The sequence below is a fragment of the Scyliorhinus torazame genome, chromosome 18 (genome assembly GCF_047496885.1).
Source record: "Scyliorhinus torazame isolate Kashiwa2021f chromosome 18, sScyTor2.1, whole genome shotgun sequence".
Lineage (NCBI taxonomy): Eukaryota > Metazoa > Chordata > Chondrichthyes > Carcharhiniformes > Scyliorhinidae > Scyliorhinus > Scyliorhinus torazame.
In genome coordinates, this window is record NC_092724.1 from 163,708,736 (window position 1) to 163,736,164 (window position 27,429).

The following is a 27,429-nucleotide window of genomic DNA, read 5'->3' on the forward strand; positions in this document are numbered from 1 at the left end:
CATTGAACCGAGGTCCAAATTGGCTCTCGCAGGCTGGATTTGAAATACCCCATGGCCAGTGTTGTGAGAAAAAGCGGGGGCGTTCTCCCTGCTGCCCCTGACCAATATTTGTCCCTGAATCAGCATCACTGGTTGTAATCATATTGCTGTTTTGGGATCCTGCTGTGCGTAAAATGGCCGGAACATTTCTCCATATCACAGCAGTGACTACCCTTAAAAAAAATACTTAACTGCATATGAAACAATGTGGAATGTCCTGAGATTGTCAATGGTGCCATAATAATGGAAGTCCCGACCTTGCCTCTTGTGTGGTCACAATACCTTTAAGTTTCGACACACCCTCTGTCCCTCCCCCACCCCCAGCTCTGTTCCGATAGTGAATCCCCAGTCTTCCAAACTCAGGCCTCAACCCTCATTCTGCAAGGACGCTGTTTAATTTTTATTTATCCCATACACTCAGCACATTTTCCCCAGCATTGATATTGTTACAATGTGGATTCTCAAAGTCAAAGGTTGTTATTGCCTCACATCTGGTCTCAGCCACAGGGATATGAAAACCTTGCACATCCCATAATAATCATTCCCACACACACCATTTAACAGATGCACCGATAAACTCATCTATCACACATACAATCAATCCTCACTCATGAGTCATTTATGCAGAGCTGCAGAGTTTAGTGTTGGAACTAAATTAAATATCCTGTAACTGCAAAGAGGTAAACTGATTAATTCCTAAACCTGCACAGCTCAATAAAATATCACAGCAGCGCTCGCATCCATTTGTTCTCGGAATGTAAGCACCATTGGCAAAGCTAGCATTTATTGCTCGTCTCTTATTACACTGGACAGAGCGGAATGGCTTCCTCGGCCACTTCAGTGGGCAGTTAAATGTCAACTAGACTGGTGTGGGACTGGAGTCACATATAAACCCAGACCAGGTCATGTTTTCATCCCTAGAAGGAGCTGAATGGTCACTTTTACTGGTACAAATTTTTTATTTCTGGATTTGAATTCAAATTTCCAATGGTGGGATTTGAACTCAGGTCCTGCTAGATTATTAATCTAGGCCTCGCATAGAGCAGTAACAGAACGAGTACACTCCTGTATCTTGGCCAAGAGAGCGTTGGCGACCATGGACTCCCAGTGGATTCCACCACGGCTATCTTTGGCAAAGTACTGTCGGGGTTTGCCATTGCCTCCAGCAGTCTGGCTGACCAGGCAACTCTCCCGCTCTTTGCTGCCAGGCATATCGGATGGAGTCACGTTGCTGACCATTTTCCTATTTGGCCGAGTTATGAGCACCCCTTCCGTGGCCATCAAGTCCTGAGGTGGGACGTGAACCTCGAGCTTCCTGCTCAGAGGTAGGGACGCTGCCTACTGTGCTGCAAGACCTCCACCCAGGATGTACAGCTCAGAAACAGGCCATTTGGCCCCATCTGGCTCCTGCTGGCGTTTATGCTCCACTTGAGTCTCCCCCATCTTTCCTCACCCAAATCTCCCAACGCAACCCTCTATTCACTTCTCCAGCACAATCAGTTGACGACTATCTAATATGGATTATCTCTATGTCACCATGGCTGGGGACACTGTATCGAAACCTTTCCAAAATTTTAACAGCCCAGATCAGGTCATTCCTGAACCCTCTCAGACAAAAGGGACCCAGCACCTTGCTCGATTTGCGGGGTTATGCGCCCATCACCAAACAGTCTTGGTAAACCCAATTCTGGCACATTCCTTGCCGAAATCTCAGAAACATGAAAAATATGTGGTCAGAACTATCAATTCGGCAAACCGGCCTTGCCAGTCAATCCATTTAATTTCAGTTGAGGGGAATGTAATTAAAGCGGCAAAACTTTCAAGCTGGGTAATGATCTCAAGTAAATTTTGATTTTTCTGCAGATTATCAAAGGTCAACGTGGACAGAATGTTGAAACAAAAGAGAGATTGGAAATTAACACATTGCCCAGACACCTTCCCTTCGCCCATTGCAAGGTGCTGGCGGAGGTTCCTGCTCTGAGAAATGGTGACGAGGTGATGGAATGTCTCTTACCTTCCTGCCCGCTGTGTTGATGCGCAGAGGTGTGAGGAAGGGGTCAAAGATCATATGGCTGGTCTCAATGTTGATCGCTGACTGCCTTTTCCCAACTGAACACAGATTCCAGGCAGAATTGACCAACCCCCAAAATGAGGGAACTGTTTAGAGAGAATTAAAAAAAAGTCAGACACAATTTAGACATATTGGGTCAGTATTAAATCACCATCCACATACTGTGCCAGCCCTTTGCGGGGGTTGTCCAATCAACGCCACTCTCGCCCCCCCATAACTCTGCACATTTTAAGTATTTATCCTTTTGAAAGTTCCGATTGAAGGCAATGCCTTCCCGACCACAGCAGCTCGCTGTGTGAGAAACAATCCCTCGTCTCCCCCTCTGTTCTTTTGTCATTCAGACGTGACCTATATGTGATATACATCTGCTGCGGGATTCTCCATCGGTGGGATCTTCCCGCTCCGCCGGCAGTGCACTCACGCCCGCGGTTTTCCCGATGCCGTGGAGTGGCTACAATGGAAAACCCCGGGCTGGATTCTCCGTTTCAGCGACTAAGTGCTGGCTCAAACGGAGAATTCGCGGGAGGTCTACGACAAAGAAATCGGCACCGATTCTGGATCCAGTCAGGGGCTAGCAGCGGCGGCGGCTGAAACCCCTGGCTCCCAGGCCAAAAACGGCCGGAGAATGGCCTGGTCACTGGCCATGCATGCACACGGCTGACGACCTGCAGAGGTCATGCTATACAACATGGAGCCTGCCGTGCTCGGACCTGACCCACCATCCGCAAACCCACAGGCCACCCCTGGCCACCTGCCACCAGTCTCCCCAGCCCTCGCAGAAGCCCCCCCCCCCCCCCGCCCCCGGCCAGCGACATGGACCCGGCCGAGTGTGACAGCGCTGGACACAGTCCGCAGCCACCACGCCGGGTTCCTGGTCGCTGAGACCACACGTGTCCTGCGCCGCCTGGAACTCGGCCCATCGGGGCGGAGAATCACAGCAGGGCCTGCCGATGACACGCCAATGCTGTTGCTACGGCATGCGATGCGATGGCACCATTTGAGAGGGGGGGTGGAGCATTGCTGACGGGCGTCAAACCAGCACCGCCCCGATTTGGGCCTCGGAGCCGATTCTCCGCCCGATCGCCGATTACGATACCAGTGTTGGACAACAGAGAATCCCGCCCCCCATTACCCAGCTGCCGGAACAGAGGATCCCCCTGCTGGTGGGGACGTGCTACTGGCGGGACAGAGAATCCCGCACATGGTACGTGATCCACATGTGATCCACATGTGATTTATATATGATCGATATGATCGATATGTGATCTGCATGAGATCTATGTTTCACTGCATTCTTTCGGCAGCCCAACGTCATCCTCAGTCAGCTGATTGACCTTGTTTGATACCAATCGGAAACCAGCCCCTCTCTGAGCTGTTTCCCTGTCTGATGCTCCTTCCCTTCCGCTCAGCTTCAGATCACCTTTGCCCCAGAATGACATCGGTGGACAAAGTGGAGTAGAATTCAGACTCCGCCAGCTCAATAATAATAATAATAATCCGCTGATGAGATAATCTTTATTGTCACAAGCAGGCTCACATTAACACTGCAATGAAGTTACTGTGAAAAACCCCTAGTCGCCACATTCCGGTGCCTGTTCGGGTACACTGAGGGAGAATTCAGAATGTCCAATTCACCTAACAGCGCATCTTTCGGGACTTGTGGGAGGAAACCGGAGCACCCGGAGGAAACCCACGCAGGCACGGGGGGAACGTGCAAACTCCGCACAGACAGAGACCCAAGCCGGAATCGAACCTGAGATCCTGGAGCTGTGAAGCAACGGTGCCAACCACTGTGCTACCGTGACGCCCATTTACGGCTCAATTCACCCTTCACCCAACTATCATCCAAACTATCACCCAAACTATCACCCAAACTATCGATAGGTTTTTAATCAATGGGGAAACTAAGGGTTATGGGGATACAACTGGAAAATGTACTTAATGAGTGTTATTAAATGGCGGAGCAGGCTCGAAGGGCCGAATGGCCTACTCCTGTTCCCATTTTTTGTTATGGCCTTATAGTTGTGTCTCTAAATTGTGAGTTCAAGTCCCAGTTCAGTGCATGCCCAGTACTGCTACCATCCTTCCTTGGGGCGGGACATTGAAAACCAGAATCGCGATGACACCACCTGGAGAGAAATGATCAACATTTCCCCCTCAACCAACACATACCAGGGGAAGAATGAACTGAACATGGATTGAAAGTTTCAATCATTTCCGTGTGCGGGATCTTACTGTGTGATAAAGGCTGATATTTTCACAAGAGTGTTTCAGAGCTGTTTAGCGGAGGTGGGGATGCCAGGGGGACATGTTGAGCTCACCTCATTACAACAACTGAGGGTGAAATTGGTCCTCAGCAAAAGCAGGTGACTGATGATAACCAATTAGCTGAACAAATTTCCACCTGTTGATATCAATTGTTGTGTTTTCACAGCTGATTGGCTGTGGTCTGTTGCCCACTTTTGTTGAGGACCGTTGGGTTTCTCAGTGTCTCGACACAGTGAGACTCCATTGTTTCATTTGCTCATACTGCCGAGGGATGTTTTGGAGGTGAACAAACCCAAAAATACACCCCCCCCCCCCTGAGAGATTACACACTGACGGGGAGGCCCATTGGGCATATTCCTGGAGATGTCAACACAGGATGTGCAGCTTTTCAGCCCCCTCCACAATTACTCTCCTGCCATTGGTCCATCCTCACGGTGACCCACTCCCAACCCCCTGTCATTCGTCAATCCTCACGGTGACCCACTCCCAACCCCCTGTCATTCGTCAATCCTCACGGTGCACCACTCCTAGCCCCCTGTCATTGGCCTCACTGACATGTCCACCCTCACTGTGTCCCTCTCACCATTGGCCATTCAGCATGTCAATCAGCATGGTGCTTGCCTTCCTGTACTGAGCTGGATTGGCTGATAGTTGTTAAAGGAAGAGGGGCTGGAAAAGGTTCGGGGCCAACATAAAAACTGGGAGAAGAGGGGCTGAATGGCCTGATTCTGCACTGTATATTCAATGTAAAAATAAATGTTCCATGTCTGAAATTATTAAAAGCAGTGAATGAAAATATTTGAGAGTATTTGAATACTCACACCTCCTGTGCGTTGTGGAGATTAACCTTTAATTGTGGGTATCTCTGGGTGATGCTGGAGGGGTAATCGCTGGGGACGGGTGTCTGGCGTGGTTGGGGATTATGCAAAGCTGACATGTCAGGAATATCAGCCCCGCCGTGGTCTCTGCGCGATCCGACAATGATAATTCCTGACCGGCACAATTAGATACTGAAGCCTGTGACAGCTCTGGTCTGATCTGAGAGAGCACACTTATCCCCTCTCTTAGGGTGCTCACCCCAAAATATTTCTAAACTAAATGACCCTGAAATGTTTAAGTGTAAATCAAGCACGAAAAGTCTGCTTCGTACATTAAGATTACGTCCCCTCTATTCTATATTTTGTGAGGTGGATCTTAATTATTCATGTTTCTGCTGCTATCAACGACTGTGCCAGGAGCATCAATATCAGAACTCACACCTCCAACAACCCTCGGACCACTTTTACATTCAGGAACTACAGCATCAAGATTGAACCAGCCTCGAAACCTTTCCCATTCGACTTACTCAAAGCCGCATGCATGAAACCATTTGTGATAATATTTGTTTGCACTGATTGCAAAGCTTTAAACTGCTATGTACACTACATATACACTGAGACACACACACACACACACACAGAGCGTGCAGGAGCAGACACTGAGACACATATGGACTGTGTGGTAACAGTCGGGATTGAATCATCGTCTGTCACATAAAATCTTTTATAGGAGATGATCACTACGGTAATATCATCATTTATTTCCCATTCCTAGTTACCCTTAAGCAGGTTATAGTGTTGAGCTGTCTTCTTGAACCGCTGCAGTATCTGAGGTGTGGATGCTCCCAGTGACAGGGAGGGAGATGCAGGATTTTGACCCAGCGACAGTGAAGGAGCGGAGATATATTCCCCAGTCAGGGTGGGGAGTGACTCGGAGGGGAACCTCCAGGTGCTGGGGTTCCCAGGCATCTGCTGCTCTTGTCCTTCCAGATGGTGCTGGGCGTGGGTTTGGAAGGTGCTGTCTAAGGAGCCTTGGTAAGTTTCTGTGGATCTTGTGGATGGAACACACAGCTGCTTCTGTGTGTCGGGTTGGAGGGAATGAATATTCAAAGTAGTGGATGGAATGCCAATCAAGCGGGGCTGCTTTGTCCTGGATGGTGTCGAGCTTCTTGAGTGTTGTTGGAGCTGCGCTGAACCAGGCAAGTGGAGAGTATTCCATCACACTCCTGACATGTGCCTTGTAGATGGTGGACAGGCTTTGGGCGGGGGGGGGGGGGTCAGGAGGTGAGTTAGTTGCTACAGGATTCCCAGCCTCTGGCCTGCTCTGGTAGGCACAGTATTTATTTGGCTGGTCCAGTTCAGGTTCTGGTCAATGGTAACCCCAGGGCGGTGATAGTGGGGGATTCAGTGCTGGTAAATGTCATTGAATGATGGAGATGGTAGATTCTTTCAGGTGAATCATTTTCTCTGTACAGGAGCTGCCACGCGATGTCAGAAGGGAGTGGCTCATTTCTTCTTCCTCAGTTTGAATATTACAGGAGCTGACACAGAACTGAAGTATAAATTGTTGGCTGTTGGGTTTCAGCTGCTGTTGCGATGCACAAATGTGAGTTTGATGACAGGATAATGCCAGTGTGAAGCACCGTTTGTCATGACAGACACTGAACAGCTTAAGCACCTTTTAAGCACTGCCCTTCATTCTGTCATTACACCTCACGCTGTCATTACACCTCGCGCTGTCATTGGATATACATGATAACAACTATTTAATGCGGTCATTATTTTTACTGTGTAATCCAAATCACTTGCAGCTCAGAGAGGCGATGCTTTTACCAAAATGATGATAATTATTGCCACTGAATGATGAAGGTGTCATGCTCTGCTGTGAAATTTAGCCGTAACTGAACTGCACCTGAAGACATGAAAGTTGAGAAAGACACAGAGCCGGGAACTGATCGGGCCATTGGAGCGAAATGGCTGTTGTCATGGTGATGTTTCTGGTCCCGGAATTCAGATCCCAATCAAGCACATTGAGAATTTCATTCCCACGGTCAGTGGGTGGGATACCCCGTGGCGTGCTTCGCGCGGCAGGGGGGGGGGGGGGGGGGATCTTCTGGTCCTATCATTGTCAACAGGGCTTCGGTTGTTCGTACCCTCCGCTGCAGGAGAACACACGGTTGGGAGGAGGGGAGATGTCGGTGAGACTGGGTGACCCTGCCCCATGTTTGTGGTGGACAATATTGATGTACCTGTGGGGGAGCTGCATAAACACATGAGGGAAAAAGAAATTGGAAGATGGGAAGGGGTGTGGGGGAAAAACTCTTGTTGAGTATCAACCTGTCGGGACGACAAATGACCTGTTGCTCTGCTGTAAACCTGACATCGGGAAGGAACTTCCAGTCACCCAGCCGCGTGTCTCTCAGACCGCACCGTCCGGTCACCGAGCCGCGTGTCTCTCAGTCCACACCGTCCGGTCACCCAGCCGCGTGTCTCTCAGACCGCACCGTCCGGTCACCCAGCCGCGTGTCTCTCAGACTGCACCGTCCGGTCACCCAGCCGCGTGTCTCTCAGGCTGCACCGTCCGGTCACCCAGCCGCGTGTCTCTCAGACCGCACCGTCCGGTCACCCAGCCGCGTGTCTCTCAGGCTGCACCGTCCGGTCACCCAGCCGCGTGTCTCTCAGACCGCACCGTCCGGTCACCCAGCCGCGTGTCTCTCAGACCGCACCGTCCGGTCACCCAGCCGCGTGTCTCTCAGACCGCACCGTCCGGTCACCCAGCCGCGTGTCTCTCAGACCGCACCGTCCGGTCACCCAGCCGCGTGTCTCTCAGACCGCACCGTCCGGTCACCCAGCCGCGTGTCTCTCAGACCGCACCGTCCGGTCACCCAGCCGCGTGTCTCTCAGACCGCACCGTCCGGTCACCCAGCCGCGTGTCTCTCAGACCGCACCGTCCGGTCACCCAGCCGCGTGTCTCTCAGACTGCACCGTCCGGTCACCCAGCCGCGTGTCTCTCAGACTGCACCGTCCGGTCACCCAGCCGCGTGTCTCTCAGACTGAAACTGCACCGTCCGGTCACCCAGCCGCGTGTCTCTCAGACTGCACCGTCCGGTCACCCAGCCGCGTGTCTCTCAGGCTGCACCGTCCGGTCACCCAGCCGCGTGTCTCTCAGACTGCACCGTCCGGTCACCCAGCCGCGTGTCTCTCAGACCGCACCGTCCGGTCACCCAGCCGCGTGTCTCTCAGGCTGCACCGTCCGGTCACCCAGCCGCGTGTCTCTCAGACTGCACCGTCCGGTCACCCAGCCGCGTGTCTCTCAGACTGCACCGTCCGGTCACCCAGCCGCGTGTCTCTGAGACTGCACCGTCCGGTCACCCAGCCGCGTGTCTCTCAGACCGCACCGTCCGGTCACCCAGCCGCGTGTCTCTCAGACTGCACCGTCCGGTCACCCAGCCCCGTGTCTCTCAGACCGCACCGTCCGGTCACCCAGCCGCGTGTCTCTCAGACCGCACCGTCCGGTCACCCAGCCGCGTGTCTCTCTGGCTGCACCGTCCGTTCACCCAGCCGCGTGTCTCTCAGACTGCACCGTCCGGTCACCCAGCCGCGTGTCTCTCAGACCGCACCGTCCGGTCACACAGCCGCGTGTCTCTCAGGCTGCACCGTCCGGTCACCCAGCCGCGTGTCTCTCAGGCTGCACCGTCCGGTCACCCAGCCGCGTGTCTCTCAGACCGCACCGTCCGGTCACACAGCCGCGTGTCTCTCAGGCTGCACCGTCCGGTCACCCAGCCGCGTGTCTCTCAGGCTGCACCGTCCGGTCACCCAGCCGCGTGTCTCTCAGACCGCACCGTCCGGTCACACAGCCGCGTGACTCTCAGACTGCACCGTCCGGTCACCCAGCCGCGTGACTCTCAGACTGCACCGTCCGGTCACCCAGCCGCGTGTCTCTCAGACTGCACCGTCCGGTCACCCAGCCGCGTGTCTCTCAGACTGCACCGTCCGGTCACCCAGCCGCGTGTCTCTCAGACCGCACCGTCCGGTCACCCAGCCGCGTGTCTCTCAGACTGCACCGTCCGGTCACCCAGCCGCGTGTCTCTCTGGCTGCACCGTCCGGTCACCCAGCCGCGTGTCTCTCAGACTGCACCGTCCGGTCACCCAGCCGCGTGTCTCTCAGACTGCACCGTCCGGTCACCCAGCCGCGTGTCTCTCAGACCGCACCGTCCGGTCACCCAGCCGCGTGTCTCTCAGACCGCACCGTCCGGTCACCCAGCCGCGTGTCTCTCAGGCTGCACCGTCCGGTCACCCAGCCGCGTGTCTCTCAGACTGCACCGTCCGGTCACCCAGCCGCGTGTCTCTCAGACCGCACCGTCCGGTCACCCAGCCGCGTGTCTCTGAGGCTGCACCGTCCGGTCACCCAGCCGCGTGTCTCTCAGACTGCACCGTCCGGTCACCCAGCCGCGTGTCTCTCAGACCGCACCGTCCGGTCACCCAGCCGCGTGTCTCTGAGGCTGCACCGTCCGGTCACCCAGCCGCGTGTCTCTCAGACCGCACCGTCCGGTCACCCAGCCGCGTGTCTCTCAGACTGCACCGTCCGGTCACCCAGCCGCGTGTCTCTGAGACCGCACCGTCCGGTCACCCAGCCGCGTGTCTCTCAGACTGCACCGTCCGGTCACCCAGCCGCGTGTCTCTCAGACCGCACCGTCCGGTCACCCAGCCGCGTGTCTCTCAGACTGCACCGTCCAGTCACCCAGCCGCGTGTCTCTCAGACCGCACCGTCCGGTCACCCAGCCGCGTGTCTCTGTCTGCACCGTCCGGTCACCCAGCCGCGTGTCTCTCAGACTGCACCGTCCGGTCACCCAGCCGCGTGTCTCTCAGACTGCACCGTCCGGTCACCCAGCCGCGTGTCTCTCAGACTGCACCGTCCGGTCACCCAGCCGCGTGTCTCTCAGACCGCACCGTCCGGTCACCCAGCCGCGTGACTCTCAGACCGCACCGTCCGGTCACCCAGCCGCGTGTTTCTCAGACTGCACCGTCCGGTCACCCAGCCGCGTGTCTCTCAGACTGCACCGTCCGGTCACCCAGCCGCGTGTTTCTCAGACTGCACCGTCCGGTCACCCAGCCGCGTGTCTCTCAGACTGCACCGTCCGGTCACCCAGCCGCGTGTCTCTCAGACTGCACCGTCCGGTCACCCAGCCGCGTGTCTCTCAGACTGCACCGTCCGGTCACCCAGCCGCGTGTCTCTCAGACTGCACCGTCCGGTCACCCAGCCGCGAGTCTCTCAGACTGCACCGTCCGGTCACCCAGCCGCGTGTCTCTGAGACTGCACCGTCCGGTCACCGAGCCGCGTGTCTCTCAGACTGCACCGTCCGGTCACCCAGCCGCGTGTCTCTCAGGCTGCACCGTCCGGTCACCCAGCCGCGTGTCTCTCAGACTGCACCGTCCGGTCACCCAGCCGCGTGTCTCTCAGACCGCACCGTCCGGTCACCCAGCCGCGTGTCTCTCAGACTGCACCGTCCGGTCACCCAGCCGCGTGTCTCTCAGGCTGCACCGTCCGGTCACCCAGCCGCGTGTCTCTCAGACTGCACCGTCCGGTCACCCAGCCGCGTGTCTCTCAGACCGCACCGTCCGGTCACCCAGCCGCGTGTCTCTCAGGCTGCACCGTCCGGTCACCCAGCCGCGTGTCTCTCAGACTGCACCGTCCGGTCACCCAGCCGCGTGTCTCTCAGACCGCACCGTCCGGTCACCCAGCCGCGTGTCTCTCAGACCGCACCGTCCGGTCACCCAGCCGCGTGTCTCTCAGACTGCACCGTCCGGTCACCCAGCCGCGTGTCTCTCAGGCTGCACCGTCCGGTCACCCAGCCGCGTGTCTCTCAGACCGCACCGTCCGGTCACCCAGCCGCGTGTCTCTCAGACCGCACCGTCCGGTCACCCAGCCGCGTGTCTCTCAGGCTGCACCGTCCGGTCACCCAGCCGCGTGTCTCTCAGACCGCACCGTCCGGTCACCCAGCCGCGTGTCTCTCAGGCTGCACCGTCCGGTCACCCAGCCGCGTGTCTCTCAGACTGCACCGTCCGGTCACCCAGCCGCGTGTCTCTCAGACCGCACCGTCCGGTCACCCAGCCGCGTGTCTCTCAGACCGCACCGTCCGGTCACCCAGCCGCGTGTCTCTCAGACTGCACCGTCCGGTCACCCAGCCGCGTGTCTCTCAGACCGCACCGTCCGGTCACCCAGCCGCTGTCTCTCAGACCGCACCGTCCGGTCACCCAGCCGCGTGTCTCTCAGACTGCACCGTCCGGTCACCGAGCCGCGTGTCTCTCAGACCGCACCGTCCAGTCACCCAGCCGCGTGTTTCTCAGACTGCACCGTCCGGTCACCCATCCGCACGATGCCCTTGAGCTGACTGGTGGGGAAGAGACTGTTGTCTACCTCCTTCTGGAATGTGCCTTCGCAAAGAAGATCCGGCGAGAGGCCAGATGGATTTTCTCCAGGTTCATCCCGAGCAGTTCTGTGACGCTGGGCTCTGCTCTACGGGCTGTTCCCACGGTCCCACGCCGACACAAACAGCTGTCGCAGCTGGAGGATTGCTAACTCGGTGATAGGCACTCTTTGGCCTGCCCAAAGCCTGTTGGTCTTCCACCGCAAAGAGTTGTCCCCAATCAAGTGTTATAGCCTGGCACATTCCAAGACCCAGGACTACCAGTTGAGGGACACATTAAAGCTTGGGGCAGCCATCACAGAGGCGCAATGGGGGAAGGTTGCTGTCTAAAACATTTCATCCATAGTGAACAGAGGGGAGGGGAATTGTGCAGAACCCCCTCGGAATGTATGACTCACATTGAATGTACACAGTGAATATCACAGGTGTCACAATTGTATTGCAGCACTTCAGGGTGCTTGATCGATGTGGACAACTTAAATATTCTTGCACTTTCTGTGGTGGCCATTTTGAAATGTTTTGCTATATTCTTTCAGATATTTTATGAATAAAGTATATTTTTGCAAAGAAAAATCTAGACAACTGGAGGTGACTGAAGGACCTTAGGCCCATATAAAGCACCTATTCTTGGGAGGATGATCAGTAACCAGAGGGTCACAGGTTATTTAAGGTTATTGGCAACAGAACCAGATGGGGGACAATGAGAATGTTTCCAATGCAGCAAGTTATTAGATCAGAAGTCCTCTTAAAATTTACAACACAGGAGAGCATTCAGCCTGTCGACCCTGCGTTGGCTCTTAAAAAGAGTATTTCAATTCACACCACTCCCATATCCTTTCCCCAGAGCCACCCCCCCATGCCTGAGTTAAAGAGCTGAGCATCACCCCACCAGACCGAACCCGAAATCCCGCGCACTTCCGAAACTATAAGAATCGTTCCGCATAATGTTTCAGAATCCAGGCAAATGTCGAGCTGCTTCTCCCCGAGTCATTCATCTTGATAAATCACAATTATAATTGTATTGGGATTTCTTAAATTATAAACAACACAGCCAATTTGAATCATTCATTTGACAATTCAGTCTAAGCAAAAATGACAGTAAGTATTGATGGAAAGATCTTTTTTACAATTAGAATTCTGGACTGTGGCAGTGTTTCATGTCTTAATTTAGCAAATGAGTCAATGATTCCCACAGAGCCAGAAAACGGTGGGCTATCAATTAATCCCAGTCACATTGGATCAGGAACGGATAAAACACAGTGTAAGGAAATGGGAAGGGGTTTAATTCATTGGGATTGTGTACAATGGGAGCGAATGGGAAGGGGTTTGATCCATTGGGATTGTGTACAATGGGAGTGAATGGGAAGGGGTTTGATCCATTGGGATTGTGTACAATGGGAGTGAATGGGAAGGGGTTTGATCCATTGGGATTGTCTACAATAGGAGTGAATGGGAAGGGGTTTGATCCATTGGGATTGTGTCCAATGGGAGTGAATGGGAAGGGGTTTGATCCATTGGGATTGTGTACAATGGGAGTGAATGGGAAGGGGATTGATACATTGGGATTGTGTACAATGGGAGTGAATGGGAAGGGGTTTGATCCATTAGGATTGTGTACAATAGGAGTGAATGGGAAGGGGATTGATACATTGGGATTGTGTACAATGGGAGTGAATGGGAAGGGGTTTGATACATTGGGATTGTGTACAATGAGAGTGAATGGGAAAGGGTTTGGGTCCATTGGGATTGTGTACAATGGGAGTGAATGGGAAGGGGATTGATCCATTGGGATTGTGTACAATAGGAGTGAATGGGAAGGGGATTGATACATTGGGATTGTGTACAATGGGAGTGAATGGGAAGGGGTTTGATCCATTGGGATTGTGTACAATGGGAGTGAATGGGAAGGGGTTTGATCCATTGGGATTGTGTACAATGGGCATGAATGCGAAGGGGTTTGGAACATTGGGATTGTGTCCAATGGGAGTGAGTGGGAAGGGGTTTGATCCATTGGGATTGTGTACAATGGGAGTGAATGGGAAGGGGATTGATACATTGGGATTGTGTCCAATGGGAGTGAATGGGAAGGGGTTTGGTCCATTGGGATTGTGTACAATGGGAGTGAATGGGAAAGGGTGTGATCCATTGGGATTGTGTACAATGGGGGTGAATGGGAAGGGGTTTGATCCATTGGGATGGTGTACAATGGGAATGAATGGGAAGGGGTTTGATCCATTGGGATTGTGTACAATGGGAGTGAATGGGAAGGGGTTTGATCCATTGGGATTGTGTACAATGGGAGTGAATGGGAAGGGGTTTGATCCATTGGGATGGTGTAGAATGGGAGTGAATGGGAAGGGGTTTGATCCATTTGGATTGTGTACAATGGGAGTGAATGGGAAGGGGATTGATACATTGGGATTGTGTACAATGGGAGTGAATGGGAAGGGGTTTGATCCATTGGGATTGTGTACAATGGAGTGAATGGGAAGGGGATTGATACATTGGGATTGTGTACAATGGGAGTGAATGGGAAGGGGTTTGATCCATTGGGATTGTGTACAATGGGAGTGAATGGGAAGGGGATTGATCCATTGGGATTGTCTACAATAGGAGTGAATGGGAAGGGGTTTGGAACATTGGGATTGTGTCCAATGGGAGTGAGTGGGAAGGGGTTTGATCCATTGGGATTGTGTACAATGGGAGTGAATGGGAAGGGGATTGGTCCATTGGGATTGTGTACAATGGGAGTGAATGGGAAGGGGATTGATCCATTGGGATTGTGTACAATGGGAGAGAATGGGAAAGGGTGTGATCCATTGGGATTGTGTACAATGGGAGTGAGTGGGAAGGGGATTGATCCATTGGGATTGTGTACAATGGGAGTGAATGGGAAGGGGATTGATACATTGGGATTGTGTACAATGGGAGTGAATGGGAAGGGGATTGATCCATTGGGATTGTGTACAATGGGAGTGAATGGAAAGGGGATTGATACATCGGGATTGTATACAATGGGAGTGAATGGGAAGGGGATTGATCCATTGGGATTGTGTACAATGGGAGTGAATGGGAAAGGGTTTGATCCATTGGGGTTGTGTACAATGGGAGTGAATGGGAAGGGGTTTGATCCATTGGGATTATGTACAATGTGAATGAATGGGAAGGGGATTGATACATTGGGATTGTGTCAATGGAAGCGAATGGGAAGGGGTTTGATCCATTGGGATTGTGTACAGTGGGAGTGAATGGGAAGGCGATTGATACATTGGGATGTGTACAATGGGAGTCATTAGGAAGGGGTTAGATCCATTATTGATTTGATGGTTTGGGGTGAATGATGCATAGAATCCCTACAGTGTAGAAGGAAGCCATTCAGCCCATTAAGTCCACACCTATCCTCCGAAAGAGCACTGCACCTGGGCCCACTCCCCCGTCCTATCCCTGTAACCCCACACATTGATCGTGGCCAATCCAACTAACCTGCACATTTGAACTATTATACCAAGTTGTGTTCATTGTTATTTTACACTCTGATTCTGAAGTGCATTTATCAATAGCTAACTATATGGTGGAATGTTGCTGTGCTTTGTGAATACACTGTGATTTATTGACAGACTCCGATATTGCCAGCTCATGTCTGATTCAATGAATCAGATCTTAATATTTTTTCAGAGCTATGGCCTGCCAAACACTAGAAAAACAAACACTCAGAAACACTCCACGGACATATTTCTTTTCAAATGCTGCGAGCATGTGAAAGAAGAGTTTGCTGTTGGTCTGAGGAATCAGTCTGTTGTGGGTCTTTGCAGCGTTACCTCCACACTTACTGCTTCAATCCTCAACTATTCAAACGCCCGGTACTGAACAATCTGATTTGTTTAAACTGAGTGCCTCACCCACCCTACCACTGACCTCCCACCCCCTTCGAACAAGCCACCCTCACCCTATCCCTACAGCACTCCTCCCCCTCCCCCACCCCAACTCCTCCGCTCCCCCACACCCCACTCCTCCCACACCCCACTCCTCCCCACATCCCACTCCTCCTCTCCCCCACATCCCACTCCTCCCCCACATCCCACTCCTCCCCCACATCCCACTCCTCCCCTCCGCCACATTCCACTCCTCCTCTCCCCCACATCCCACTCCTCCCCCTCCCCACCCCAACTACTCCCCTCCCCCACACCCAATTTCTCCCCCACACCAAACTCCTCCTCTCCCCAACATCCCACTCCTCCTCTCCCCCACATCCCACTCCTCCCCCACATCCCACTCCTCCTCTCCCCACATCCCACTCCTCCCCCTCACCAACCCCCAATTCCTCCCCTCCCCCACACCCCAGTCCTCCTCTCCCCCACACCCCACTCCTCCTCTCCCCCACACCCCACACCTCCCCTCCCCACACCCCACTCCTCCTCTCCCCCACATCCCACTCCCCCTCACCCACCCCCAATTCCTCCCCTCCCCCACCCCCAATTCCTCCTCTCACCCACATCGCACTCCTCCCCTCCCCACACCCCACTCCTCCCCTCCCCCATGCCCCACTCCTCCCCTCCCCACACCCCACTCCTCCCCTCCCCACACCCCACTCCTCCTCCCCCCCACATCCCACTCCTCCGCTCCCCCACACCCCACTCCTCCCCTCCCCCACGCCCCACTCCTCCCTCTCCCCACATCTCACTCGTCACCCTCACACACCCCCAATTCCTCCCCTCCCCCACACCCCAATCCTCCCCTCCCCACCCCCCACTCCTCCTCTCCCCCACATCCCACTCCGCCCTCTCCCCACACCCCACTCCTCCTCTCTCCCACATCCCACTCCTCCCCTCCCCACAACCCACTCCTCCTCTCCCCCACGCCCCGCTCCTCCTTCTCCCCACATTCCACACCTCACCTCCCCACAACCCACTCCTCCCCTCCCCCACACCCCACTCCTCCCCTCCCCCACGCCCCATTCCTCCCTCTCCCCATATCCTACTCCTCCCCCTCAATCACCCCCAACTCCTCCCCCTCCCCACATTCCACTCCTCCCCTCCGCCACACCCCACTCCTCCCCACATCCCACTCCTCCCCCACATCCCACTCCTCCCCACATCTCACTCCCCTCCGCCACATTCCACTCCTCCTCTCCCCTACATCCCACTCCTCGCCCACATCCCACTCCTGCTCTCCCCAACATCCCACTCCTCCCCCACATCCCACTCCTCCCCTCCCCCAAATTCCACTCCTCCTCTACCCACACCCCACTCGTCCCCTCCCCCACACCCCATTCCTCCCCTTCCGCACACCCACTCCTCCCCTCCCACACACCCCACTCCTCCCCTCCCCCACACCCCACTCCTCCCCTCCCCCACCCCCCACTCCTCCCCTCCCCCACAACCCACTCCTCCCCTCCCCCACATTCCACTCCTCCCCTCCCCACACCCTACTCCTCCCCTCCCCCACACCCCATTCCTCACTCTCCCCATATCCCACTCCTCTCCCTCACCCACCCCCAATTCCTCCCCTCCCCCACACCCCACTCCTCCTCTCCCCCACACCCCACACCTCCCCTCCCCACACCCCACTCCTCCTCTCCCCATATCCCACTCCTCCCCCTCACCCACCCCCAATTCCTCCCCTCCCCCACCCCAAATTCCTCCTCTCCCCCACATCCCACTCCTCCCCTCCCCACACCCCACACCTCCCCTCCCACATGCCCCACTCCTCCTCTCCCCCACACCCCAATCCTCCTCTCCCCCACATCCCACTCCTCCCCTCCCCACACCCCACTCCTCCCCTCCCCACACCCCACTCCTCCTCTCCCCACATCCCACTCCTCCCCTCCCCCACACCCCACTCCTCCCCTCCCCCACGCCCCACTCCTCCCTCTCCCCACATCTCACTCGTCCCCCTCACCCACCCCCAATTACTCCCCACCCCCCACACCCCACTCCTCCCCTCCCCACACCCCACTCCTCCTCTCCCCGACATCCCACTCCTCCCTCTCCCAACATCCCACTACTCCCCCTCACCCACCCCCAACTCCTCCCCCCCCCACACCCCACTCCTCCTCTCCCCCACATCCCTCTCCTCCCCTCCCCACACCCCACTCCTCCCCCTCCCCACACACCACTCCTCCCTCTCCCCACATCCCACTCCTCCCCTCACCCATGCCCAACTCCTCCCCCTCCCCACATCCCACTCCTCCCCTCCCCCGCACCCCACTCTTCCCCTCCACTACGCCCCACTCCTCCCTCTCCCCACATCCCACTCCTCCCCCTCAACCACCCCCAACCCCTCCCCTCCCCCATATCCTCTCACCCCCTCAGTTCCACTTCTCCTCTCCCACACCCCATCCCTTCCCCACATCCCACATATCCCCCTCCCCGCTGCCCTCACTCCTCCCCTCTCCCACATCCCACTCCCCCTTCCCCCACATTCCATTCCTCCCCTAATCTACATCTCACTTCTCCCCCTCCCCACACCCCACTCCTTCTCTCCCCCACATCCCACTCCTCCCCTCCCCACACCCCACTCCTCCCCTCCCCACACCCAACTCCTCCTCTCCCCCACATCCCACTCCTCCCCTCCCCACACCCCACTCCTCCTCTCCCCCACGCCCCACTCCTCCTTCTCCCCACATCCCACTCCTCCCCCTCAATCATCCCCAACTCCTCCCCCTCCCCACATCCCGCTCCTCCCCTCCCGCACACCCTACTCCTCCCCCACATCCCACTCATCCCCTCCCCACGCCCCACTCCTCCCTCTCCCCACATCCCACTCCTCCCCCTCACCCACCCCCAATTCCTCCCCTCCCCCACACCCCACTCCTCCCCTCCCCCACGCCCCACTCCTCCCTCTCCCCGCATCCCACTCCTCCTCTCCCCCACACCCCACTCCTCCTCTCCCCCACACCCCACACCTCCTCTCCCCACACCCCACTCCTCCTCTCCCCCACATCCCACTCCCCCTCACCCACCTCCAATTCCTCCCCTTCCCCACCCCCAATTCCTCCTCTCCCCCACATCCCACTCCTCCCCTCCCCACACCCCACTCCTCCCCTTCCCCATGCCCCACTCCTGCCCTCCCCACACCCCACTCCTCCCCACACCCCACTCCTCCTCTCCCCCACTTCCCACTCCTCCCCTCCCCCACACCCAACTCATCCCCTCCCCCACGCCCCACTCCTCCCTCTCCCCACATCTCACTCGTCCCCCTCACACACCCCCAATTTCTCCCCTCCCCCACACCCCACTCCTCCACTCCCCACCCCCCACTCCTCCTCTCCCCCACATCCCTCTCCTCCCCTCCCCACACCCCACTCCTCCTCTCCCCCACACTCCTCCCTCACCCAACATCCCACTCCTCCCCCTCACCCACCCCAACTCCTCCCCTCCCCCACACCCCACTCCTCCTCTCCCCCACATCCCACTCCTCCCCTCCCCACACCCCACTCCTCCCCCTCTCCACATCCCACTCCTCCCCTCCCCACACCCCACTCCTCCCTCTCCCCACATCCCACTCCTCCCCCTCACCCACGCCCAACTCCTCCCCCTCCCCACATCCCACTCCTCCTCTCCCCCACATCCCACCCCTCCCCGCACCCCACTCTTCCCCTCCCCCACGCCCCACTCCTCCCTCTCCCCACATCCCACTCCTCACCCACCCCCAACCCCTCCCTTCCCCCATATCCTCTCCTCCCCCTCAGTTCCACTTCTCCTCTCCCACACCTCATCCCTTCCCCACATCCCACATATCCCCCTCTCCGCTGCCCGCAATCCTCCCCTCTCCCACATCCCACTCCCCCTTCCCCCACATTCCATTCCTCCCCTAATCCACATCTCACTTCTCCCCCTCCCCACACCCCACTCCCTCCTCTGCCCACACCCCACTCCTCCCCCTCACCCACCCACAACTCCTCCCCTCCCCCACACCCCACTCCTTCTCTCCCTCACATCCCACTCCTCCCCTCCCCACACCCCACTCCTCCCCTCCCCACACCCCACTCCTCTCCCCCACATCCCACTCCTCCCCTCCCCACACCTCCTCTCCCCCACATCCCACTCCGCCCTCTCCCCACACCCCACTCCTCCTCTCTCCCACATTCCACACCTCACCTCCCCACAACCCACTCCTCCCCCTCCCCACAACCCACTCCTCCCCTCCCCCACACCCCACTCCTCCCCTCCCCCACGCCCCATTCCTCCCTCTCCCCATATCCCACTCCTCCCCCTCAATCACCCCCAACTCTTCCCCTTCCCAACATCCCACTCCTCCCCTCCCCGACACCTCACTCCTCCCCCACATCCCACTCCTCCCCACATCCCACTCCCCTCCGCCACATTCCACTCCTCCTCTCCCCTACATCCCACTCCTCTACCCACACCCCACTCGTCCCCTCCCCCACACCCCATTCCTCCCCTTCCCCACACCCCACTCCTCCCCTCCCACACACCCCACTCCTCCCCTCCCCCACACCCCACTCCTCCCCTCCCCCACACCCCACTCCTCCCCTCCCCCACAACCCACTCCTCCCCACATTCCACTCCTCCCCTCCCCACACCCCACTCCTCCCCTCCCCCATGCCCCATTCCTCCCTCTCCCCATATCCCACTCCTCTCCCTCACCCACACCCAATTCCTCCCCTCCCCCACACCCCACTCCTCCTCTCCCCCACACCCCACACCTCCCCTCCCCACACACCACTCCTCCTCTCCCCCATATCCCACTCCTCCCCCTCACCCACCCCCAATTCCTCCCCTCCCCCACCCCAAATTCCTCCTCTCCCCCACATCCCACTCCTCCCCTCCCCACACCCCACTCCTCCCCCTCTCCACATCCCACTCCTCCCCTCCCCACACCCCACTCCTCCCTCTCCCCACATCCCACTCGTCACCCTCACCCACGCCCAACTCCTCCCCCTCCCCACATCCCACTCCTCCTCTCCCCCACATCCCACTCCTCCCCCTCACCCACCCCCAATTCCTCCCCTCCCCCACCCCAAATTCCTCCTCTCCCCCACATCCCACTCCTCCCCTCCCCACACCCCACACCTCCCCTCCCCCATGCCCCACTCCTCCTCTCCCCCACACCCCACTCCTCCTCTCCCCCACATCCCACTCCTCCCCTCCCCACACCCCACTCCTCCCCTCCCCACACCCCACTGCTCTTCTCCCCCACATTCCACTCCTCCCCTCCCCCACACCCCACTCCTCCCCTCCCCCACGCCCCACTCCTCCCTCTCCCCACATCTCACTCGTCCCCCTCACCCACCCCGAATTACTCCCCACCCCCACATCCCACTCCTCCCCTCCCCACACCCCACTCCTCCTCTCCCCCACATCCCACTCCTCCCAATCCCAAAATCCCACTCCTCCCCCTCACCCACCCCCAACTTCTCCACCCCCACACCCCACTCCTCCTCTCCCCCACATCCCTCTCCTCCCCTCCCCACACCCCACTCCTCCCACTCTCCACACTCCACTCCTCCCTCTCCCCACATCCCACTCCTCCCCTCACCCACGCCCAACTCCTCCCCCTCCCCACATCCCACTCCTCCCCTCCCCCGCACCCCACTCTTCCCCTCCCCCACGCCCCACTCCTCCCTCTCCCCACATTCCACTCCTCCCCCTCACCCACCCCCAACCCCTCCCCTCCCCCATATCCTCTCCCCCCCTCAGTTCCACTTCTCCTCTCCCACACCCCATCCCTTCCCCACATCCCACATATCCCCCTCCCCGCTGCCCTCACTCCTCCCCTCTCCCACATCCCATTCGCCCTTCCCCCACATTCCATTCCTCCCCCTAATCCACATCTCACTTCTCCCCCTCCCCACACCCCACTCCTTCTCTCCCCCACATCCCACTCCTCCCCTCCCCACACCCCACTCCTCCCCTCCCCACACCCCACTGCTCCTCTCCCCCACATCCCACTCCTCCCCTCCCCACACCCAACTCCTCCTCTCCCCCACATCCCACTCCTCCCCTCCCCACCCCACTCCTCCTGTCCCCCACATCCTACTCCTCCTCTCCCCCACACCCCAGTCCTCCCCTCCCACACACACCACTCCTCCCATCCCCCACATTCCACTCCTCCCCTCCCCACACCCCACTCCTCCCCTCCCCCACGGCCCACTCCTCCCCCTCACCCACCCCCAATTCCTCCCCCCCCCCACACCCCACTCCTCCTCTCCCCCACACCCCACACCTCCCCTCCCCACACCTCACTCCTCCTCTCCCCCACATCCCACTCCTCCCCCTCACCCACCCCCAATTCCTCCCCTCCCCCACCCCCAATTCCTCCTCTCCCCCACACCACACTCCTCCCCTCCCCACACCCCACTCCTCCCCTCCCCCATGCCCCACTCCTCCTCTCCCCCACACCCAATTCCTCCTCTCCCCCACACCCCACTCCTCCCCTCCCCACACCCCACTCCTCCCCTCCCCCATGCCGCACTCCTCCTCTCCCCCACACCCCACTCCTCCTCTCCCCCACACCCCACTCCTCCCCTCCCCACACCCCACTCCTCCCCTCCCCACACCCCACTCCTCCTCTCCCCCACATCCCACTCCTCCTCTCCCCCACATCCCACTCCTCCCCTCCCCCACACCCTACACCTCCCCTCCACCACGCCCCACTCCTCCCTCTCCCCACATCTCACTCGTCCCCCTCACACACCCCCAATTCCTCCTCTCCCCCACACCCCACTCCTCCCTCACCCACCCCCAACTCCTCCCCTCCCCCAAACCCCACTGCTCCTCTCCCCCACATCCCACTCCTCCCCTCCCCACACCCCACTCCTCCCCCTCCCAACATCCCACTCCTCCTCTCCCCCACATCCCACCCCTCCCCTCCCCCGCACCCCACTCTTCCCCTCCCCCACGCCCCACTCCTCCCTCTCCCCACATCCCACTCCTCACCCACCCCCAACCACTCCCCTCCCCCATATCCTCTCCTCCCCCTCAGTTCCACTTCTCCTCTCCCACCCCCCATCCCTTCCCCACATCCCACATATCCCCCTCCCCGCTGCCCGCACTCCGCCCCTCTCCCACATCCCACTCCCCCTTCCCCCACATTCCATTTCTCCCCTAATCCACATCTCACTTCTCCCCCTCCCCACACCCCACTCCCTCCTCTCCACACACCCCACTCCTCCCCCTCACCCACCCCCAACTCCTACCCTCCCCCACACCCCACTCCTTCTCTCCCCCACATCCCACTCCTCCCCTCCCCACACCCCACTCCTCCCCTCCCCCACATCCCACTCCTCCCCTCCCCACAACCCACTCCTCCTCTCCCCACACCCCACTCCTCCTCTCCCCCACATCCCACTCCTCCCCTCCCCACACCTCACTCCTCCTCTCCCCCACGCCCCACTCCTCCTTCTCCCCACATCTCACTCCTCCCCCTCAATCACCCCCAACTCCTCCCCCTCCCCACACCCCACTCCTCCCCACACCCCACTCCTCCTCTCCCCAACATCCCACTCCTCCCCACATCCCACTCCTCCCTCACATCCCACTCATCCCCCACATCCCACTCCTCCCCACATCCCACTCCTCCCCACATCCCACTCCTCCCCACATCCCACTCCTTCGCCACATTCCACTCCGCCTCTACCCACACCCCACTCGTCCCCTCCCCCACAACCCATTCCTCCCCTCCCCCACACCCCACTCCTCCCCTCCCACACACCCCACTCCTCCCCTCCCCCATATCCCACTCCTCCCCTCCCCACACCCCACTCCTCCCCTCACCCACCCCCAATTCCTCCCCTCCCCCACACCCCACTCCTCCTCTCCCCCACACCCCACACCTCCCCTCCCCACACCCCACTCCTCCCCTCCCCCACACCCCATTCCTCCCTCTCCCCACATCCCACTCCTCCCCCTCACCCACCCCCAACTCCTCCACCCCCACAGTCCACTCCTCCTCTCCCCCACATCCCTCTCCTCCCCTCCCCACACCCCACTCCTCCCCCTCTCCACACTCCACTCCTTCCTCTCCCCACATCCCACTCCTCCCCCTCACCCACGCCCAACTCCTCCCCCTCCCCACATCCCACTCCTCCCCTCCCCCGCACCCCACTCTTCCCCTCCCCCACGCCCCACTCCTCCCTCTCCCCACATTCCACTCCTCCCCCTCACTCACCCCCAAACGCTCCCCTCCCCCATATCCTCTCCCCCCCTCAGTTCCACTTCTCCTCTCCCACACCCCATCCCTTCCCCACATCCCACATATCCCCCTCCCCGATGCCCTCACTCCTCCCCTCTCCCACATCCCATTTGCCATTCCCCCACATTCCATTCCTCCCCTAATCTACATCTCACTTCTCCCCCTCCCCACACCCCACTCCTTCTCTCCCCCACATCCCACTCCTCCCCTCCCCACACCCCACTCCTCCCCTCCCCACACCCCACTGCTCCTCTCCCCCACATCCCACTCCGCCCCTACCCACACCCAACTCCTCCTCTCCCCCACATCCCACTCCTCCCCTCCCCACACCCCACTCCTCCTCTCCCCCATCCCCACTCCTCCCTCTCCCCATACCCCACTCCTCCTCTCCCCCACATCCTACTCCTCCCCTCCCCACACCCCACTCCTCCTCTCCCCCACGCCCCACTCCTCCTCCCCACATCCCACTCCTCCCCCTCAATCACCCCCAACTCCTCCCCCTCCCCACATCCCACTCCTCCCCTCCCCCACACCCCACTCCTCCCCTCCCCCACACCCCACTCCTCCCCCACACCCCACTCCTCCTCTCCCCAACATCCCACTCCTCCCCCACATCCCACTCCTCCCCCACATCCCACTCCTCCCCACATCCCACTCCTCCCCTCCGCCACATTCCACTCCTCCTCTCCCCCACATCCCACTCCTCCCCACATCCCACTCCTCCCCTCCGCCACATTCCACTCCTCCTCTCCCCAACATCCCACTCCTCCCCCACATCCCACTCCTCCCCTCCGCCACATTCCACTCCTCCTCTCCCCAACATCCCACTCCTCCCCACATCCCACTCCTCCCCTCCCACACACCCCACTCCTCCCCTCCCCACACCCCACTCCTCCCCTCCCCCACGGCCCACTCCTCCCCCTCACCCACCCCCAATTCCTCCCCCTCACACCCCACTCCTCCTCTCCCCCACACCCCACACCTCCCCTCCCCACACCTCACTCCCCCTCTCCCCCACACCCCACTCCTCCCCCTCACCCACCCCCAATTCCTCCCCTCCCCCACCCCCAATTCCTCCTCTCCCCCACACCCCACTCCTCCCCTCCCCACACCCCACTCCTCCCCTCCCCCATGCCCCACTCCTCCTCTCCCCCACACCCAATTCCTCCTCTCCCCCACACCCCACTCCTCCCCTCCCCACACCCCACTCCTCCCCTCCCCCATGCCGCACTCCTCCTCTCCCCCACACCCCACTCCTCCTCTCCCCCACACCCCACTCCTCCCCTCCCCACACCCCACTCCTCCCCTCCCCACATCCCACTCCTCCTCTCCCCCACATCCCACTCCTCCTCTCCCCCACACCCCACTCCTCCTCTCCCCCACATCCCACTCCTCCCCTCCCCCACACCCTACACCTCCCCTCCCCCACGCCCCACTCCTCCCTCTCCCCACATCTCACTCGTCCCCCTCACACACCCCCAATTACTCCTCTCCCCCACACCCCACTCCTCCCTCTCCCAACATCCCACTCCTCCCCTCCCCATGCCCCACTCCTCCCTCTCCCAACATCCCACTCCTCACCCACCCCCAACCCCTCCCCTCCCCCATATCCTCTCCTCCCCCTCAGTTCCACTTCTCCTCTCCCACACCCCATCCCTTCCCCACATCCCACATATCCCCCTCCCCGCTGCCCGCACTCCTCCCCTCTCCAACATCCCACTCCCCCTTCCCCCACATTCCATTCCTCCCCTTAATCCACATCTCACTTCTCCCCCTCCCCACACCCCACTCCCTCCTCTCCACACACCCCACTCCTCCCCCTCACCCACCCCCAACTCCTCCCCTCCCCACACCCCACTCCTTCTCTCCCCCACATCCCACTCCTCCCCTCCCCACACCCCACTCCTCCCCTCCCCCACATCCCACTCCGCCCTCTCCCCACACCCCACTCCTCCTCTCCCCCACATCCCACTCCTCCCCTCTCCCACATCCCACTCCCCCTTCCTCCACATTCCATTCCTCCCCCTAATCCACATCTCACTTCTCCCCCTCCCCACACACCCCACTCCCTCCTCTCCACACACCCCACTCCTCCTCCTCACCCACATCCCACTCCTCCCCTCCCCCACATCCTACTCCTCCCCACCCCACATCCCACTCCTCCCCTCCCCACATCCCACTCCTCCCTCTCCCCACATCCCACTCCTCCCCTCCCCACATCCCACTCCTCCCCTCCCCACACCCCACTCCGCCCCTCCCCACACCCCACTCCTCCCTCTCCCCACACCCCACTCCTCCCTCTCCCCACATCCCACTCCTCCCCTCCCCACACCCCACTCCTCCCCTCCCCCACGCCCCACTCCTCCCTCTCCCCACATCTCACTCCTCCCCCTCACCCACCCCCAATTCCTCCTCTCCCCCACATCCCACTCCTCCCCTCCCAACACCCCACTCCTCCTCTCCCCCACACCCCACTCCTCCCTCTCCCAACATCCCACTCCTCCCCTTCACCCACCCCCAACTCCTCCCCTCCCCCACACCCCACTCTTCCTCTCCCCCACATCCCACTCCTCCCCTCCCCACACCCCACTCCTCCTCTCCCCCACCTCCCACTCCTCCCTCCCTCGCACCCCACTCCTCCCTCCCCAAGCCCCGCTCCTCCCTCGCCCCACATCCCACTCCTCCCCCTCACTCACCCCCAACTCCTCCCCCTCACCCATGCCCAACTCCTCCCCCTCCCCCACATCCCACTCCTCCCTCCCCCACGCCCCACTCCTCCCCTCCTCCACACCCCACTCCTCCCTCTCCCCACACCCCACTCCTCCACCTCACCCACCCCCAACTCCTCCCCTCCCCCACACCCCACTCCCTCCCTTCCCCCACACCCTGCTCCTCCCCCTAATCCACACCCCACTTCTCCCCCTCTCCACATCCCACTCCCCCCCCCCTCTCACACCCTACTCCTCCCCTCCCCCTCAGTTCTGATCCTCTCTGCCATTCTATCTCCATTTGTCCTCCTCTCAGAATTAGAAACATACAGCACAGAGGTCACTTGGCCCATCATGTTCGTGATGGCCCTTTCAAAGAGCATTCCAGTGAGTTGCACTCCCTCAATTGCTCTTTCAAATATTTATCCAATTCCCTTTTGAATGTTTCCAGCCCACCAGGCATTTCAAAACTCTCCCTCCCCCTCTCCCTCCCCCACACTGTCTCTCTCTCCCTCTCCCCCTCTCCCTCCCCCTCCCCCTCCCCCACACTGTCTCTCGCTCCCTCTCCCTCTCCCCCTCTCCCTCCCCCTCCCCCGCACTGTCTCTCCCCACCTCTCCCTCTCCCTCTCCCTCCCCCGCACTGTCTCTCCCCACCTCTCCCTCTCCCTCCCCCTCCCCCGCACTGTCTCTCCCCACCTCTCCCTCTCCCTCCCCCGCACTGTCTCGCCCCACCTCTCCCTCTCCCTCCCCCTCCCCCGCACTGTCTCTCCCCACCTCTCCCTCTCCCTCCCCCTCCCCGCACTGTCTCTCCCCACCTCTCCCTCCCCTCTCCCTTCCCCCTCACTGTCTTTCTCCCTCCCCCTCTCCTTCCCCCCGCACTGTCTCTCTCTCTCCTTCTCCCCACCTCTCCCAACCTATCTCCCTCTCCCCTCACTGTCTCT

General features: G+C 59.2%; 1 protein-coding gene across 2 annotated transcripts in view; it reads right to left on the minus strand.

Annotated features, from left to right (window-relative positions):
- ca10a (carbonic anhydrase Xa) overlaps positions 1-27,429 on the minus strand; it is a 689,036-nt gene that overhangs the window by 395,380 nt on the left and 266,227 nt on the right. For both annotated transcript variants that reach the window (XM_072483835.1, XM_072483836.1), the window contains exon 3: positions 2,054-2,196. In XM_072483835.1, coding sequence (XP_072339936.1) covers positions 2,054-2,196 — 143 coding nt within the window. The remainder of the gene's footprint in view (positions 1-2,053; positions 2,197-27,429) is intronic.